The sequence below is a fragment of the Rhipicephalus sanguineus genome, chromosome 9 (genome assembly GCF_013339695.2).
Source record: "Rhipicephalus sanguineus isolate Rsan-2018 chromosome 9, BIME_Rsan_1.4, whole genome shotgun sequence".
In the NCBI taxonomy this organism is placed as follows: Eukaryota; Metazoa; Arthropoda; class Arachnida; order Ixodida; family Ixodidae; genus Rhipicephalus; species Rhipicephalus sanguineus.
Window position 1 is genome coordinate 143,750,613 of NC_051184.2, and position 17,121 is coordinate 143,767,733.

The window sequence follows — 17,121 nt, forward strand, 5'->3', positions numbered from 1 at the left end:
GTGAAATGCAAGGAAGAAGTCCGCTCCCGAGCGAAAGAGCGCCAAGAGCGACCGCATTCCCCGCTCGCCCTGTGCGAATTAAAGGCAAGGCTAGAGGGAAGACAGGACGCGCGTTCCACGACGCGAGGTCGGTAGCATGCCCAACGAAAGCCAACGGAACGCGATCGTGCAAGTGCTCCGGCTTCGCATCGCCTCATGGTTCCATTTATCGTCACAAAACCAAATATATTGCTCAAGGTGTGCCTTGCGTTTTTCGTAGAAATAATTTCTTTATCATGTACATTAAGACGAAAAGTTGAAAGCTCACTAGAGTGTATCGCCCGCAAAGTATGTCATTTAGTGTGATTTAACTCTCGTACGGCACGGTCCTCGCGCCGTTGCCGGTCCACCTCGCCCGTTGACGATCGGGCGAGGTGGCTACATACAACTACTACTACTACACTTTAAGAAAAACATCTGGCGTTCTTTCGTTCTGCTTTTACAAAACATCTGGCGTCTTTCGTTGGTTTATTTCATCAATCAACGGCGTTTTGAACAAAATTTTTATTGTTTAATCACGCACAGGAGAAATCTCACCAGGCACTACCTTGGAGGTAAACAATGGCTGCTAATGGGAATGAGAGACAGAAGAAGTCGGCTTTTAGCTAACACTTACACTTCTACTTCTACTAACGTTTCCTACTGGAACATGCCAATGGCTGCTAATGGGGAATGAGAGACAGAAGAATTCGGCTTTTAGTTAACGCGCACGCTGCGAATTTTTTATTGTTCAACAACGCACAGGAGAAATCTCCCACCGGCACCACCTTGGAGGTCAAAGCGTAAGACTTGTTACGGACTACTACGATGACGACGACTACGAGGGACGAACGGGTGCCGCCTTAAGGAGCTTCGCCCCTAAAAAGCAAAGAAGAGTATAGGCTGTGGTGTGAAGCACCGGTCTCAAGCAATAGAGCGTGCCACGTGTGTTGTTTACCGAATTCCCCTGTCTCGCGGCGCCGCAACAAAGGCCAGACAGGAAGGTGTGTTAATGTTAGGATAAGAGAACATGATTCGGGTGTACGTGGCGATGGCCTCTCGCATATGGCTGCGCATTGTCAGCAATGTGAATGTAAACCACAGTTCAATGAAACTCGCATAGTGTAACGGCATGATAACCAGACAACTAGAGAGATTATCGAGGCTTGGCACATACAAAAGCAAAAAGAGTCGTGCATCAGCTTCCCGTCTGTAGCATTGCAGAACACAGAAATCTTATACTTGAATGGGTAGATATATTCTTGTTTTTTTTTAACACGGAAGTGTTTTATGCCGTGGTCCACCAAGACTTCAGTGACGTATTTCCATCACGGAAATGACGTCGAAAAAATATACACAATCAGATGGCAAAGAATAAAAGGTACCGTTAACGGGCATCGAACCTACGCCCGCTAGGTCCGCAACAGCAGATGCCGGGCACGCTATCCACTGCGCCATTGTCACAGACTCTGGAGGCTTTACGAACGCGCCTTTTATATCTACCACTCTCCCGGTCGGCTAGGTGGTGTTGACCTCTGGGAGTGGTAAGGCAAAGTAATTCGTCATTGCTGTGGCCTTCGCGACTAGCACCTGCAACGCGTTACGCGTCCGCCCCATTCGGCGTGTTTTCAATAGAAGTTCAATTTTGTCAATGCCTTAACACACCGCGAGGTGGCGACCTTTGCCCAAGCGTCGTAAAAGCGTCGGCCTCGCTCAGCATCACGCTAATACAAAGCAAAAATAGCTCTGCGACGCACGCCTGCCTTACCTGGCTGTAACACCGCGTTCCATGCTCACGCGCTTGCCCCGAGAAAAATCGCGGCCGGGCTACCGGGGCGGCACGACGCGCTTTGCGTTTCCCTCTAGTCCGGCCGTGGACTTCAATCACATTTTAACATGCCGCGGGATGGCGACCAATTTCTGCGTCCAATGTGCGATGCTCTTCTGGCTATCACACCTAGTTCTCTGATTACGCTTTCACCGCTAACTACTACAGGTACCACAAGGGTTTGTTTAATCATTTAGCAAGGACGTTAGTCATCGGGATGGAGATGTGCCACCAATCACCAAAGTGGGTGCATACACGTTAAATGGCGCCATTAGCTGCCAGACATCAATATACATTGTGCAAACTTCCTTATATCAATGTACAGTAAGCATTCAGTTACTTCTGTAAGAACACGCTTTGCTTTCGTGTTATTCCGATTCCTATGAAGGAGGGATCAACCATGTTTTTGTTTGTTCACTACGGTCTACATGCATTTATGTGCGGGTTGTTATCTGTGTGAGGCCACGCGTGGGTATATATTTAGGTTGTGTGCATGTGAATAAAAGTTCAGTTGAGAGTCGGCGCTTGTGTTTTCGTGTCCTCCTTTTTCTCGTGTGCATTCGTCTTCCCTTGTGGCGCCGTTTCAGTAGTATGAGCGGAGTAAACCCACAGGTGGTTAAGGACAGCTTGTTTTTCTTCAAGTTGATGTATTGATCCTGCCCCGCCCCCCTCCGAAATCTGCCTGCACCTAAGGTGATTTTGCACTGCCTCCAAGATAGGAGGCATTGCAAGGTTTCTGCACCTCGCCTGTTTTTGGACTGCCTCCGTGATCGGTCCTACGATCACGGAGGCAATGCAAAAAGACGATGTCCTGTGATGACGTCATTGTGTGTCGCCACGTTACGTGACGTCATGATCACATCAGAAATTTTGGCGATTTGTGACGTCATATTTGACGTCATCACGTGATGATGATTTTTCGCATAACTCGTGCTGACGCCGCTGACACGGAACGCCGCCAGCGCCGATGGTCAATTTTCGCGTTTGATGAGGCATATATATCTAACGCTTTCGCCTTAAAAACTGTAAAGAATCGCTGCGAAAACTACACAGTATTATATTAGCTACCGAACTTTAAACGCGGCACGGCGCCGTATTTATAAACCAACGCAAAAGAAAACACAAAACCAGGGAAAAGCCGTAGGAAGTATTCCTGGGTGCTGCTCAATAGCTAAATTCAAAGCACTGATTCATTCAAACTGGCTGTTGCTTCGGCTGTTGCTACTTTAAGATATCTTCATATACAAACACCAGGTGTATAGACTGAAATATTTGATATGCGCGTTCAAGAGTTGCAGCCACTGTAATTCCGCGACGCATTAAGATCCGCCAGAGCCCTTGAAGGACTCTGGAGCATCCAGAGATTTCCACTAGATGCTTTAAAAGAATACGGAAGAAACATGGTTCTATAGCGGTAGTATATCGCACAGCGAAGGCAGCATGCGTTTGTTACCGACGAATTTCGTGCTCCCAAGGCCTCATTCGACGCTAAATTCCACTGTATTCGAGCTTACCCGTATGTACCTAAAGGCAAAATTCCTCTGAAGATATAATGAACGTTCAGGGGTACATTTAATTACGTTTTTCTGTTCCGATGCCTGCCATAGAACTACAGCACCGGCTCCGCACCGTTGCCCCCACACGGGCGAGAGCGCCCCTAGTGGCTGCTCCTGTCCCTATATCAAACTTTCGCGGAAGCTTCATGCCAGTAAAAGTATTGAAGGACTCTGGTAGAACTATCAGATTTGGAAATTGTTTCCAGAATTCGTCCGGAACCGAAAGAAGAAGAGTGCGACGAAGTTGTAATGGCCGCGACAGTTTCAAATGCTGTATAGCCGAGGCTGCAGAACATGCCAGAATTTGCGAGACTTCGTGTCACAGCAGCAAGCTGTGCCAGAGGAAGTGCACAGAAACGTGTTACCTGGACAGCTTTGTCTCTTCTTGCGCTTTAAAGACGCCAGTCCAATTTAAAATTAGATAGGTAAAAAAATAAATTGTGTTTCATGTAGCGACCCAAAGACGACGAAGAACTGCTTTGGCGGGGGAACGGGGGAAAGAGAAAGAGGAAGAATAAAATCTTCTGTCTCTGTCAGTGTTGGAATGTTACATTGGCGCAGTCTTCGACAGGATTAAGAACGCAACTATGTGGATAACTTTGACTTTATCCCGAAGTTCAAGTGACAGGCCATATTTTTCGACGTGCGACGTGGATGAAGAAACGTATGAATTGCCTGAAAGTGTCACGACTTCCGAACTACGTGAGTTCGTCGCTCAGAAAGCCGGGAAGACGCCGGAGGAGATCGACAACCAACCATCAGTGAAGATGAAACTGAAGTACTCCGAGTTCCAAGAACACATCATGAGGCCGCTTTTGAAAGCATCGTCAAGGGTTGCGCCAAGCAAAGAAGATTATTCCGTTGGCTCATGCCTCATGGAAATGCTCCACCGTCAGCAGCAGCACGCAGAGCGAGAGCAGCAGTTCATGGACAGTCTTCTTGCCGTCATCCAGGCACAACAAAGACCCAACAAGGAGATAGCAAAGCCTGATCCATTTGATGGCGAAAGCACAAGGCCGGACACCTGGATCAAGTTCTACGAACACGCGTGTGAGGACAACTCGTGGCAAGAATCCAGTGAGCGCATCAGGAACATGCGTCCGTTCCTCACCGGACTGGCTCGAAAGTGGTACGAGCTTCACTACGCTGGACACGAGACCGACACATGGGATGAATGGAAAAGCAGTTTCCTGGCAGCTTTCGACGAAAACCCCATTGAAAGGTGGGACCGAGCAATTTTTTACAAATTTCGATCAGGAAAGCCCCTAGAGTATTTTTATGAGAAAAGGCGGCTTCTTCAAATGGCAAACCCGGAACTTCCGGAGTCGGCGATAGTACCGCTCATTATTCACGGCCTTCCTAAGGAACTCCAGAGACAGGCACAAGTGCAATCGCCAAAAACTGTCGAGGAACTTCTAGTTTCTTTCAGGAAACTCTCAATTGATTCGACTTCCCAGAACCCACGTCGGCCAGATTACCATCCCGACAGGGCACCTTGGAGGTCACGTGATCCTGACAATTGGCATGGTCGAAACCGAGTGGTCAATGTAATCTCTGATGCCAGTAACGACCAAGAGCATATGGCTTCTTCGCATCCAGATGCAGCTGAAACAAAAAACGAATAAAAGAGGGTGCACAGTCCCACCTGACGACAAAATTGGAGACTGTTTTTCTAACGGCCCTTAACCTTCTGTATATCAAACTAAAGGTAAATGGTGAAGATGTTGATGCTCTCGTAGATAGTGGGGCATCTGTGTCTGTCATAAATGAGGCACTTGTAAAGAGGAAAGAAATTATTCGAGGGAGGTCGGTACAAGTACAAAGTTTTGATGGGACGAGACAAATTTACGATAAATGGGTGAGAACAAGTGTCTCTTTTCAAGGCCAGAATGCTGACATTGACGCTCTCGTAGTAAAAGGATGCGACTACAAATTTTTGCTTTCCCGACCTGATATGAAGACCCTAAAGTTAAACCTTTATTGGAATGATGAAGTGACTGTGGCGAAAGAGACGTGCGCCTCATTGAGTATCGCAGATCGCCTTATTACATGTGAGGACGACGTCCGCCGCATGTTCCCCGAACTTGTCTGCTTAAGCAACTATCCACCAGCAACAACAACATTTTCCGTTCCTTTCAAGCTGAAAGACGTTACACCGGTCAGGAGAAAGCCTTACAACATGTCACGCGAGAAGAAAGTTTGGTTGAAAAGTGAGATCCAAAAGATGTTAGATGCTGGCATAATACGACCATCGGTGTCTACGTTCGCCTCACCAATTACGCTGGCTCCTAAAGAAGATGGATCTTTGAGACTGTGTACAGACTACCGAATTTTGAATCACCAAACGGACCTATTCCCTTTTCCTATGCCAAGAATTGATGGAATAATTGAGGAAACGGGAGGTTGCAAAGTCTTCTCCAGAATAGATCTTTGCAAAGGATTTTGGCAGGTACCACTCGAAGAGGAATATAAAATGTACACGGCCGTTGTCACTCCCTTTGACATATATGAGTACAACCGCTTACCTTTCGGGTGGAAGAACAGCGCTGCCTGGTTTCGAAAGATGATGAATGGCGTCTTGAAACCCTTTCTTGGAGTATTTTGCAACGTCTACGTCGACGATATATTAGTCTATTCAAAAGATGAAACGTCTCACGCTGAACATCTGACTGCTGTTTTGATCGCACTGAGCGAAGCTAAACTGAAAGTAAATTCTAGGAAGAGTGAGTTCTTCAAGACAAAAATTACATTTCTTGGACGCGTCCTGGATGGATTTACTAAAAGCACTAAGGAAGAATCGGTGGAGCGCGTAAGGCACATGAAGAAGCCAGATAGTGTACACGCGCTCAGAGTTTTCCTTGGGCTTGCTGGACACTTCAGAAACTTCATAAAAAATTTTGCGGCCCGAGCGAAACCATTGAACAATTTGCTTCACAAGAACACAGATTTTATTTGGACTGATGAATGTGAAAAGGCTTACGATGACTTAGTATCAGCCATATCATCAGATCCGATCCTTACGCTACCCGATTTCACTCTTCCCTTTGAACTGACGACAGATGCTTCCAACTTCGGTGCAGGTGCTGTTCTGTATCAGCGGAAACATGAAAGAGGAGCGCAAGTTATTGGCTACTATTCGTATACGTTTACGAAGGCCGAGTAGAACTACAGCACAACAGAGAAGGAGGCATTGGCTGTTGTTCTAGCAATGAGATATTTTCGATCTTACATCGAAGGTACAAAGTTCAAACTATTCACTGATCATCAGGCACTTACCCATTTGCTGAATGTTTCACAACCAAAAGGGAGAATAGCCCGATGGATCAGTGAAATCCAGCAGTTTGACTTTGAAGTCGAACACAGAAGCGCGCAAGAATTGTCAGATGCCAATGCACTTTCTCGGCTTCCTGTAATCAGTGGCTGCGGGAAAAAGGAAAGTGTGAACTTACTCAAGCTCTGGGAAGGTACAGAGCAATTGATGCCAATAGGAGGAAAGTTCCAGGTTCCAGCTACGTTGGTACAAAAGGTTCTTGAGCTGTATCATGACAGCCCACATTCAGGAGGACACGATGGGTTTTGGCGAACCTATTACAAATTGAGAAGGCGATTTACATGGCCAGGAATGAAGAAGGATGTCGCCGATTACATCAGCTCCTGTCACAATTGTCAACTCAAGAAGGCTAAATACAAGCAGAAAACGGACACTATGATATTCCCACCTCACGCAAGTGTGCCGTTTGAGACCGTCCATGTTGACTTCGCTGAGCTAAAGAAAAAAAGCGAAGGCGTGAGGAGAACTCAGTCTTTCTTAGTATGCATTGACGAATGCTCAAGGATTGTTGCGGCCAAGCCAGGAAGGGAGAATGCGCAAACCGTCATAGCACTACTGAACAGGGACATGTTTAAGGGACTGAAATGCATTGTATCTGACAATGGATCGGCATTTAGGAGCCAGGAACTTGCTAAGTGGGCACAAGAAAAAAACATCACTCTGAAGTTCACAGCCCCATACCACCCGTCAGCCAACAGGCTCGCAGAACGGGTCATACGGGACATAAAACAATACATAAGCATGTACCCGGAATTCCCAGGAGGGTGGAAATGTTGCCTACAAGCAGCAGTGTCGCATCACAATAGATCCCATACAAGTGCTTTGGGATGCAGTCCCCAGTATGCGGCCTTCGGTGAACCGGCGTATCTGCCTGCAGACGACACGCTGGAAATCAAGACAAAACTACACCTTGAGGAGACCAAGAAGACTGCAGAGAGCCAAAGAAAACACAGGGAGTCGCTTAAACGAGCGTTTGACAAGCGTCATAACAACAAGATCCCCAATATTACTCTAGGTGATCTAGTTTTGATACGGAAAGGCTATGACACTCATAGTACAAAAATGTTGGGACCATTTAAGGTGACCAAGACGGCTACAAAAGACGGAATACTTAAGACCATCGGCTACGTAACGGAAGACGGTGGCATGGAAATAGCTGCCATCAGCAATGTGATTCCCTATATCCAACGGAGGGACGAAAATAAAGCCAGGGAGAGTGTAGCGACTCAAAGACGACGAAGAACTGCTTTGGCGGGGGAACGGGGGAAAGAGAAAGAGGAAGAATAAAATCTTCTGTCTCTGTCAGTGTTGGAATGTTACATTTCACACTTTTCATTTGACATCTCCTGTGCCAAATGCTATTCGGTATTCTAGTGAATAGTCAGTTTAGTAAACTTTCTGTTAAGTGGCCTGTTTCTTTGGGTCCCTTGAAGTTCACTCAAGTGAGAGTTCACTATATCACACTGTCGTGGAGATGTAGAAAAGCAGGACGCAGTCGGTAAAGATGACATGCTTTAGTGGGTGAACTTGTGCCCAGTAAAGGTGAGACTCAGAGTACAAGCGACACTCGCTGTAGAAAGATAACGGCGAGGACGGACGTCGGGCGTCAACTATAATCTGCCCATCTGTGAAATGCGTCGGCTTTTATACATGCCTTATCGAATCTTCCAGCGTTATCGCTGGTGCTCGTGTTAGGCCTAGAGTAAACACGGTTACTCGTGGCCTGCGAGAAATCTTGACACAATGGTGTGTAACAATCGCGAAATTTCTGAGCACTGCGGCGCGGCCTATACGACGGCAAGTGCTAACAGTTTCTGCAAGTGAAACCAGATCACATCAAAAGTAAAGCAATAAACGCGCGTAGAACTCGGTACTCACTGTGAATAATTCACAAATTGTAATATGTTTAATATTTCATATAGCTGCGAAAAATATGTCAGTTTGTGCGTCACAATTTCAATTTCTCTGCAAGTGACACAGCTGGCGCTGTCGCGCGGTCTACACAAAACGCAGCCTTAATGAATACGCCTTACTTTGCATTGCTGCATCAAGGTAAAGCACATAATTCCTTGGCACTCATCGTTGCTGACCCGTTCTGACCTCTCATTTTGTGAGCATAGAGTCGTTTTCCTACATGTGGGTCACCGAAGCCGAAAGCTAGTGCGGTGGCCGCTTGAGGCAGGAAGGCCACCATTGGTGCACGGTTTCGGTAGGATAAAATGTAAGCCTCGTTTTCATTAGAACCACACAAACGAGATTCACACATTACTGCGTGAGTAAAATCGTTAGTCAATTTCTTTCGTCCGACTTTACATTGCGATTGAAAGTTCAACAACTTTTGCTTCAATGCGCCTACCTCCAAATTTTTCATGCATTCAGCCAAGGCGTATGCAACGAACGCCTTGCAATATTAAACCCGCGGGTAAAATTAGGGTTCAAGGTCCCTTTAATACAAATCATTGGGAAGGTCTAGTAAGTGTTATCAGTTACTCACACATGGGCTGCAACGTCATCTGTTGGCGGCCGATGTGCCTCTTCTGGGAAGGGTCATAGTACACGCCTCCGCACAGGGACGCCAGGGTTTCCACCAGGTACGGTCCGCAGAGCCGTGAGCGCTTCTCAATCAGAGACGAGGCCGCCAGGGCAAACATCAACAGCAGCAGCAGGCTGCAGCCCGCCACATTGGCCGCTGGGGTGGAGGACGGCATGGCTGCTGCTGCACGATGGCACACAACCTTCAATTCTCGCGATCTCATTCTCGGATATGTATTACCTTCGCAAGCACTCTTGAGAGGCTTGTGACAGCACCAATCTAATCTTTTGCTTTCTGCAATTGTATAGCTACGTTAATACTTGTAAATATAGCTACGTTTATTGACATACACGTAGTTTTCGTGACGAGTAGGCATGATACGGAGTACTGAAGCTTGTTTCTGACATTTAAATAGACTGAAATATATATAATGACGCCAGCAACATGTGAATAAAGAGGAAAAGGAGACATGGCGGTGTGTGGGAACAAAATTGCGTGTCTGTTAGGTTTATGGTGGGAGATGCCTTATTAACGCTCAGTTACTTACCTACGGACCCGTATAGTTTGTACGCTACGTGAGTGGAATAATCTGTCATATTCGACGAATAAACTTGAGTGAATCATGTCGAGGAAAGAGCAACACAAGCTGTGACGATTCACAAAGAGAGTGCTCAAGCGGTAAGGTATGTCTCGCACCTTCAAACTTGCTTTGAGTATGCATCCTTTCTTAACAATCTCTTTCGGTTTCACTAATACCGACGTGTCCACGAAAGCAATGTTAACAATAGCATACACAATCAGCTATTAGTGATGTGCGAATAGTGGGAAATTTCGAATAGCCAATCGAATAGCGCCTATTTGAAGCACCGAATATTTTTCGAATACTTTTTGAATAATGAGCACTCACTGGAAAACCCAAAAGAAACAACGCGCCGGAAAAGCGAGGGATCATTTTCGTTTTTTTTCAATTGAAAGAACAGCAAGGTGCATGCAGCTGAAGCTCTTACGGGACTATCGAAGGTTGGCCAGTCACCGGATGAAGTATTGTTTGCTCTAAACTCCAGTGTAACCGAAGCGAATGTGTCCTCACTCTGTTATCATTATCATGAGATTCATGATGTTCATTCAAGAAACATTAAATTTTGGGCCTTAGTATTAATTAAAAGCTGCTGGCAAAGTACTACTTCGAATACTGAAGTAACTGTTGTTTCATCCTACAGTTGAAATATGCCTATATCGTTTCGGATAAAGGAAACGAGCCTTGTAAACTTCGTGACCACATTTGAATTGGTGAGCCTAAAAAGGTTAAAGTGGTGAAGTCCAACTGCTGACTTTCGCTGTACTTCGTCCTGCGACAAAGTGGATGCAGTCGATGCGGAGCCAAACGGAGCCGAAAGATCGCAGTTTAGACAAATACGTGTACTCCCCATCATTCCCATGCTGGCTGAAGCGCCATGCGGTGCAGCTCCAACAGACACAAGCGCCAGAGTTCCCTCTAGTATATCTATAGGAATTTCTATGGTGTACAGTACAATACACTGAGCGGCAACTGCGACATATTTTCCCAGCAGTGGCAGTTCAGGTCTACCAAGAACCTATTCGGGAGAAGAAACTACGCCAATATGTAGTATCACAGCTTGTACCAATAACAGCAACGGGTACTTTTCATTCATATTATGTATGCAGTACTATGTTACGAGGTCACCAGCATCCAAATTTCTTTATTGCTACCTTACGTTGGTCTTCTATAAGTTGATACTTCTAGAGGTAAATACGTACTTTCTTGACAGGTAACAAATACTCGCCACAGTTCGCAGGAAAATATTATGAGATATCCGGACCTCTATGTGTCTTTGTTCGGATAAGCGAAAACTGTTTTAGGTAAATACATACAGCAACCCCACGAACCTGCTTTAACTATTACATATTCGTTGTATTTTAAGCGTTTTCTTGTTTTTGTTTCACTTGCTCGGCGTTTCCTTTTTTATGCTTCTTGTTAACTATTTTTAACCGAGGGTCCCGCTGCAGTCTTTGGCTATGGGACCCTCGTCTGTAGATTTTCCTGTTTCCCATTTCAATGTACACTACAATAATAAACTGACTCTGACTTCGACTTCGGCCCGGGTCTAATCGATGTAGGCATAACTAAAGGTTCGCCCAGGGTTTCACCTCCCTCGTCCTTGTTCGCTCGTACTTATTCGCGGCCACGCAGTTTGTCCCTAGTCAGTTTGCAAGTTACTGGCATCTGTCTGCAAGTCTGCGTGGCTATGTTCCTGCAAGCAATGAGCTACAGGAACAAGTTTCTGCGAAAACAATGATGAAGAAGCTTGTTTAGCGGTAATACTAACAACGAGTCCAATGCTGGTGACAGAGCTGGCCCACCCTTTCGTATAAGCGCGCACGGGATGACGCTGCCGATCTTGACTACGTGGGATGGTGTCGCGAGCCGCGGGTTTTAATTTCATAGCGTTAAGGTTTTCGTACGACCAGGCGTTTCGACATGAACATAATTTCAAATGGCTCGCCTAGGCTTGTCATGGGTGCTTCCTTAATTCCGTTTCAGTTTGCACACCTTACTGCAATCGAAATGGTGCTTGTAGAACTTGCTCTCCTCTCTCAGTTCCACTAGGAACTATAAGATGCTTAACACTTATCTGGACTCGTAAATACCAAACCCGCGACTGGTGGTAAGAAGAACTGAACATTGGGCGAGTTGGTATTGCATTTAGATTGCATTTTGCGCGAAAAACACGAACACGAAGGGAAGAACTACGAGACGAGCGCAGACTGACAACTGAAGGTTTATTGTCAGAAACCACACATATAAAGAAAAAGAAAAGGAAACGAAAGACACGTGGTTATGATTACAGGTTGGCGGTTAGATAGTCTATCTCGAGTTTATGCAAGTTCACAGAAGGCCTTGCCACACATACGTCAGCTGATTTGTGAATGTAGAATGCCTCTACAATCTCTCGCGTGGTCCAATCTTTGAGCCTCGACAGCACTTTTGTTTCCTTTAGTAATAGACGACATTCACATTCCTTATAATGCAGGCAACGATTAGACGAAGGCTGCCCTTTCAACGAGTTCTTCTATCTATCTATCTATCTATCTATCTATCTATCTATCTATCTATCTATCTATCTATCTATCTATCTATCTATCTATCTATCTATCTATCTATCTATCAGCCGCCTACGTAGGGGCGCTCTCGTGCTGGTTTATTTAATATAGTATGGTATAACCAAACTTAGCATAGGACGAAATGAGTGCATGACGACACGATGAAGCGGTCATGAAGTGAATAACACAATGTGCTTGTCGTGAAGGTCATGAAACCCTTCCCCTCAGTCACGTGTTGCGCACACTGTCATACCACGTCCCAGGGAATGCGGTACGCGCCACCGTTTATTCACAGTGTATCTCAACCCAGGAACGGCTACAATAGACTTTGTAAATCTTAATGCGATAGCGTTAAAGAGCCCATCTCGCATAAACTCCGTTGCCTACGCCGGCGACGTTCTCTGAGAGCCTGAAATACCGATGGGCGCAAAGAATAAAAGTCACCATTCCAGCCTGATTCGAACCCAGGCATTCTACGTGGCAGTCAATTATTGTACCACGGAGCCACACTAGTGCCTGAGACTGCTTCGGAAAAATACCCTACACATGCGTGATGTTTGGGCAACGTCCTGTGTGCTTGCAGTGTTAGCTACGCGTTTTCTAAAAATGCAATTAACATTACTTGATGACTCAACAAGCTTTAGTTAAGCGTGCTTTCACACTGAAACAGAACGCCAACGAGCGATACCGACAATATACACATCATCCCATTGCAGTGTACGCTTCCCTGCGATAAAACTGACGTCTGTGCTCTAACGTGAGTGCCGACGTTACGTCGAAGCATAAGCTACCTCTCAGGCGCCAGTGGAGTCGGTGTGCCTGTAAGCCCGTTGTGCCTGTTGTGCCTGGTAAGCACACCGACTCCACTGGCGCCTGGTAAGCCCTCGACACACCCACAACTGCTAAATTTGCACAGACGTCATTCGAAGTTGTAACGCTTGGCCTAAAGCAAAACACTGCCGCGTAGGCGAATTACTCGGTGACTGATTCGCATGAAATCGATTCAGACAATGTGTGCAGGAATGTTCTTGCAGTCGTCTTTGTCCATACTTTGTCAGCAGCTATTGAAGCCGCTGCATGAAATTCTGCTTGATGTCCTTCGGAGTCCATACGCTGCGCATCCCGCTTCCGTCACGATGGTGGTGCTAAAGTGGACACTGATATTTGGCTCGTTAAGTATGACTGCCACCATTGCTTGGTAACCTGTTGACGGACAACATGGATGTGCAGCCTGTCCCATTACCTCGCTCATGAGCGGCTGCGTTGAGCACGGTGGTTGCATTCGAGTGATGGCTCTACTGCTCAATAACGACTGCAGGGCAAATATTGCTATTCATAATCCTGAAAATGTCTTCTTCGGTTGTCAGGGTTCTTTTTCCGTTAAAGGGACCGATAACTGCCCAGAACATGAAATGAGATGACTGCACTGATGGAAAGATTGTCCGTCGCATTTACTCAAACCAACTCTGTTTATCTCGTGAGCGGTGGATTTATATTTTGATTTCTTCATTGAAAGTCGCGAAAAATGACTTTTGGCGCCTCTGGCGGCAAAATCATACACGGTCCGATGAAGCCGGTCACGTGACCATTGATTGGTGTATGCGTTCGATGACTTTTCTGTTAGTACTGAAATATTGTTCATTTCTTTATATTAAAAGATATTACTCCATAAAAATGTACATATAGGCCTGCGTTAGTTGTATGCAACAAAGTGGCGCTGCCTTCGCTTGGCGTAATGATCCCATGCCACGAAAAGCCATCCACGACACAGGCGCAGGCAACCTTGGTCGCAGGCGCGCACAACGCTGTACAAATACCGAGAAGGTGTATAAAGCCACATCATCTCATTGTAATAGCTTGCTATTTTCAAAAATGGTTGGAACGCTCAAAATAAAGGTGGTTAAGCATACCTACAGTAACTCCTGCGAAAACAGAACAACGACGGCTTTCATAGGGGCTAGCGGCATTGCTATCAATTCTCAGCGTTCTGGAGCAAGCCTTCATGCGTGTTTGGAGCCTTTCAGATCGAAAAATACTGCTTATAAAATAACTACGTGCTTTTAGGATAAACCACTGCAGCTACAAACGCTACGAAGGGTAAGCTTCCTGTCGCGCCGTAAAACACTGGGTCGAGAAAAATCAGTTGTTGGTCCTTTTAAAGGACCTCTGACACCAAAATTGAGACCTCGTGATGTTAGTGTTGCTTGATGTTCCTGTACACTTGGGCACTTCTCACCGATTATTACAGGCTATAGCCTTGCCTTTAAGATATTTAAATTTGGTTTTAACGTAAGCGTCATTGATTATTCGAGTTGGCAGCACCTTACGAGATCGCCACTCGTATGACGCAGATCGAGGCCCTGTGTGACGTTCCACGAGTAGAGCGAGCATTGTCGACGTCACAGACGATTTGTGGGGCGCACACGATACCACGACTGGCGCCCGGCGAGGGCTATTGTTCCTCGCCCCTCTCTCTCTGCTGTCGGGCTGCTCGCAAGGTGGTTCTGCAGCTGCTTATGCCAGGAATGCTTTTCTTGTCCCTGGAATCCCTGGAGGGAACAGGCTTAACTCATACTGAAGCTCTCGCATCGTCGCATTCTTTACCGCGCACAAGACCCCGATTTCAAAACTGCGCTTTCAACGTCGTCAAAGATTGAGCGCAGGTGATCTTAGGCGCTCCCCCGCGGCGGGGCGCTAGTTTCTTATGATTTTAGGCGGGCGTTTCGAAGTGACGCTATAACTGATCACAATTACCACAGTGAGTGAACCACATCACTCAACAGCGATGTGTTTCACTCTATTGGTAGGAGGAAAAAACTGTCCCAGTTCAACTTATTTTGTTGAAAAGAAATATATGTAAGTTAAAGTTGTATTTATCCATTTTTGGCAGCTTTGCGTCGGAGAGTAAAAGCGTCTCATTCTGAACGCAATGCATAAAGGCTGCCCGCCGCTCACACAGGCAGAAGCCAGTTATAGCAGCGGGCGAGATGAATTCATATGAGTACCATAAATATTTTCTGTTGTAGTATAACGATGTTGAGCTCTTTCTTCGCGTATACAATTCTGCGAATGCAGGATTGCTGAGAGAGGGGGAGAAAGTGACATAAACAGCGCTGGTCATGTGTGCTTCTTTGCCATCCGAGTTGTATTTTCCGCTGTACAAGTCAATTCAAATGAATCAAGATTAACTATCCCGTCTATCAATTCAGACTCCTTAGTCCAGGAAACCGTGGACCTTGACGATCTTCCTGGTCCGGTAGAACAAGTTGCGGGGCAAGCTTGAAAGCTGGGCTTCCCAATGTGCTGGAGTCCACTGCCTTATTCGTCGCATTTTTGCAAGCCGCCTGCGACCGAACCTGCGACCTTTGAATTCGAAGGTCGCAGGTTCGGTCCCTGCCGGTGACAAGTTTTCTTTTCGTCCACTTTACTTACTTCACATTTATATCCTAATTACTAGAAATAACACTCCCTATACTTTCCTTGGCATTATTGTCTGTTAGTTCTCATTAATATTGTTATAACAAAGAAAAACGAGCCCTTAAAAGTCACTTTTTTTGCCTTCATATGGGGCAAAGCGTGTTGATTGGAGACGAAAGCGGAAACCTTTTTTAGCTCTCCCAGTTTGGACCAAATAAAACGCTTAACACTTCTGCACTCTTATCGACCCACACCAGCTTGCATATTGAGAAGCGGTGATGCTATTCTTTTTCGATGAAATAGAATTAATATCGTGAAAGAGGAAGAGCGTTTCATCGGCCCATAAAGCGTTTACTCGTCACCGCCTGCATTTGTGTCGTTGATGATGTAAATTTCAAGCCACGCAAAGTAGAACAAAGGCATGACAGAGTGTTCTAGCTTCGTAGTGCCCCTTCTCCGCGGTAGCCTCCTTTAGAATTCTGGAGAGCAAGGCGCGAAAGCCGCATAGGCGGCCTGCGCCGCAGAGAGCCTACAGTTCGTCGTCGTGAGACGCTGAAGACAATTTTCACAGTAGAAGCGTAAGACAAATTTTTTTATATAATGACGTGATTGATGTGTTGAAAGAAATATACTCCACAGTGGTTCGTTTCCCAGTGGGCAAGCGGCCTTCACCACTGTCTAAAGTGGGGGGGGAGTGGTTCGCCTTTCTAACTTTCATAGGTGTAACTGCCGGGGGGGAGGGGGGGCTCCACCTCCCGGTAGTTACGCCTATGAGAGGGTCCTTCTGTTCTTCTGTGAAGCACGTCTCATGTTTTAGTTGCTCGTTCGGCATGAGTGGAACCACTACAGTTCTTTTCACAACGCAGGCTTACCAGTGTTACCGGGACAGACAGAGTTTTCCGCTTGACTGCGATGGTTTTTCAGGCTGACTAAACAAAGCTGAAGAGACTGTGGTAATGATACTTTGGCAGTTTGTGTGCTTTAAATGACCACTACAGTAATTGTTTTAATAATAAACAAAACGTAATGAAGCCTGCAAAAACTGTATGTGGTTCCAGTTTTCGGCCTTCACCGCCACTACAATCGTCATCGCGTCCACCAACCGGTGTTATGGGCGTCCCTACCCCAATGGAAGAAGACCGAACGCAGATGGAAAAATTCTGTTTTAAAACTTTCTACTCACTTTCCGGAGAAACCGCTGCAAGGTTGGACACTTCAGACGCTAAGCTTCCTGTTGCGATACAAAACAGAAAAGGAATGAAGGACGGTAGACAGTCCCTTTAACGACGCTACATTATTTATACGATACTTTATA

General features: G+C 46.1%; 1 protein-coding gene across 1 annotated transcript in view; it reads right to left on the reverse strand.

The window, feature by feature from the left end:
- The window catches only part of LOC119403983 (insulin), a 244,082-nt gene that overhangs the window by 52,027 nt on the left and 174,934 nt on the right, over positions 1-17,121 (reverse strand). The window contains exon 2 of the mRNA XM_037670613.2: positions 9,228-9,449. Within this exon, the coding sequence (XP_037526541.1) occupies positions 9,228-9,441 (214 nt within the window). The 5' untranslated portion in view covers positions 9,442-9,449. The remainder of the gene's footprint in view (positions 1-9,227; positions 9,450-17,121) is intronic.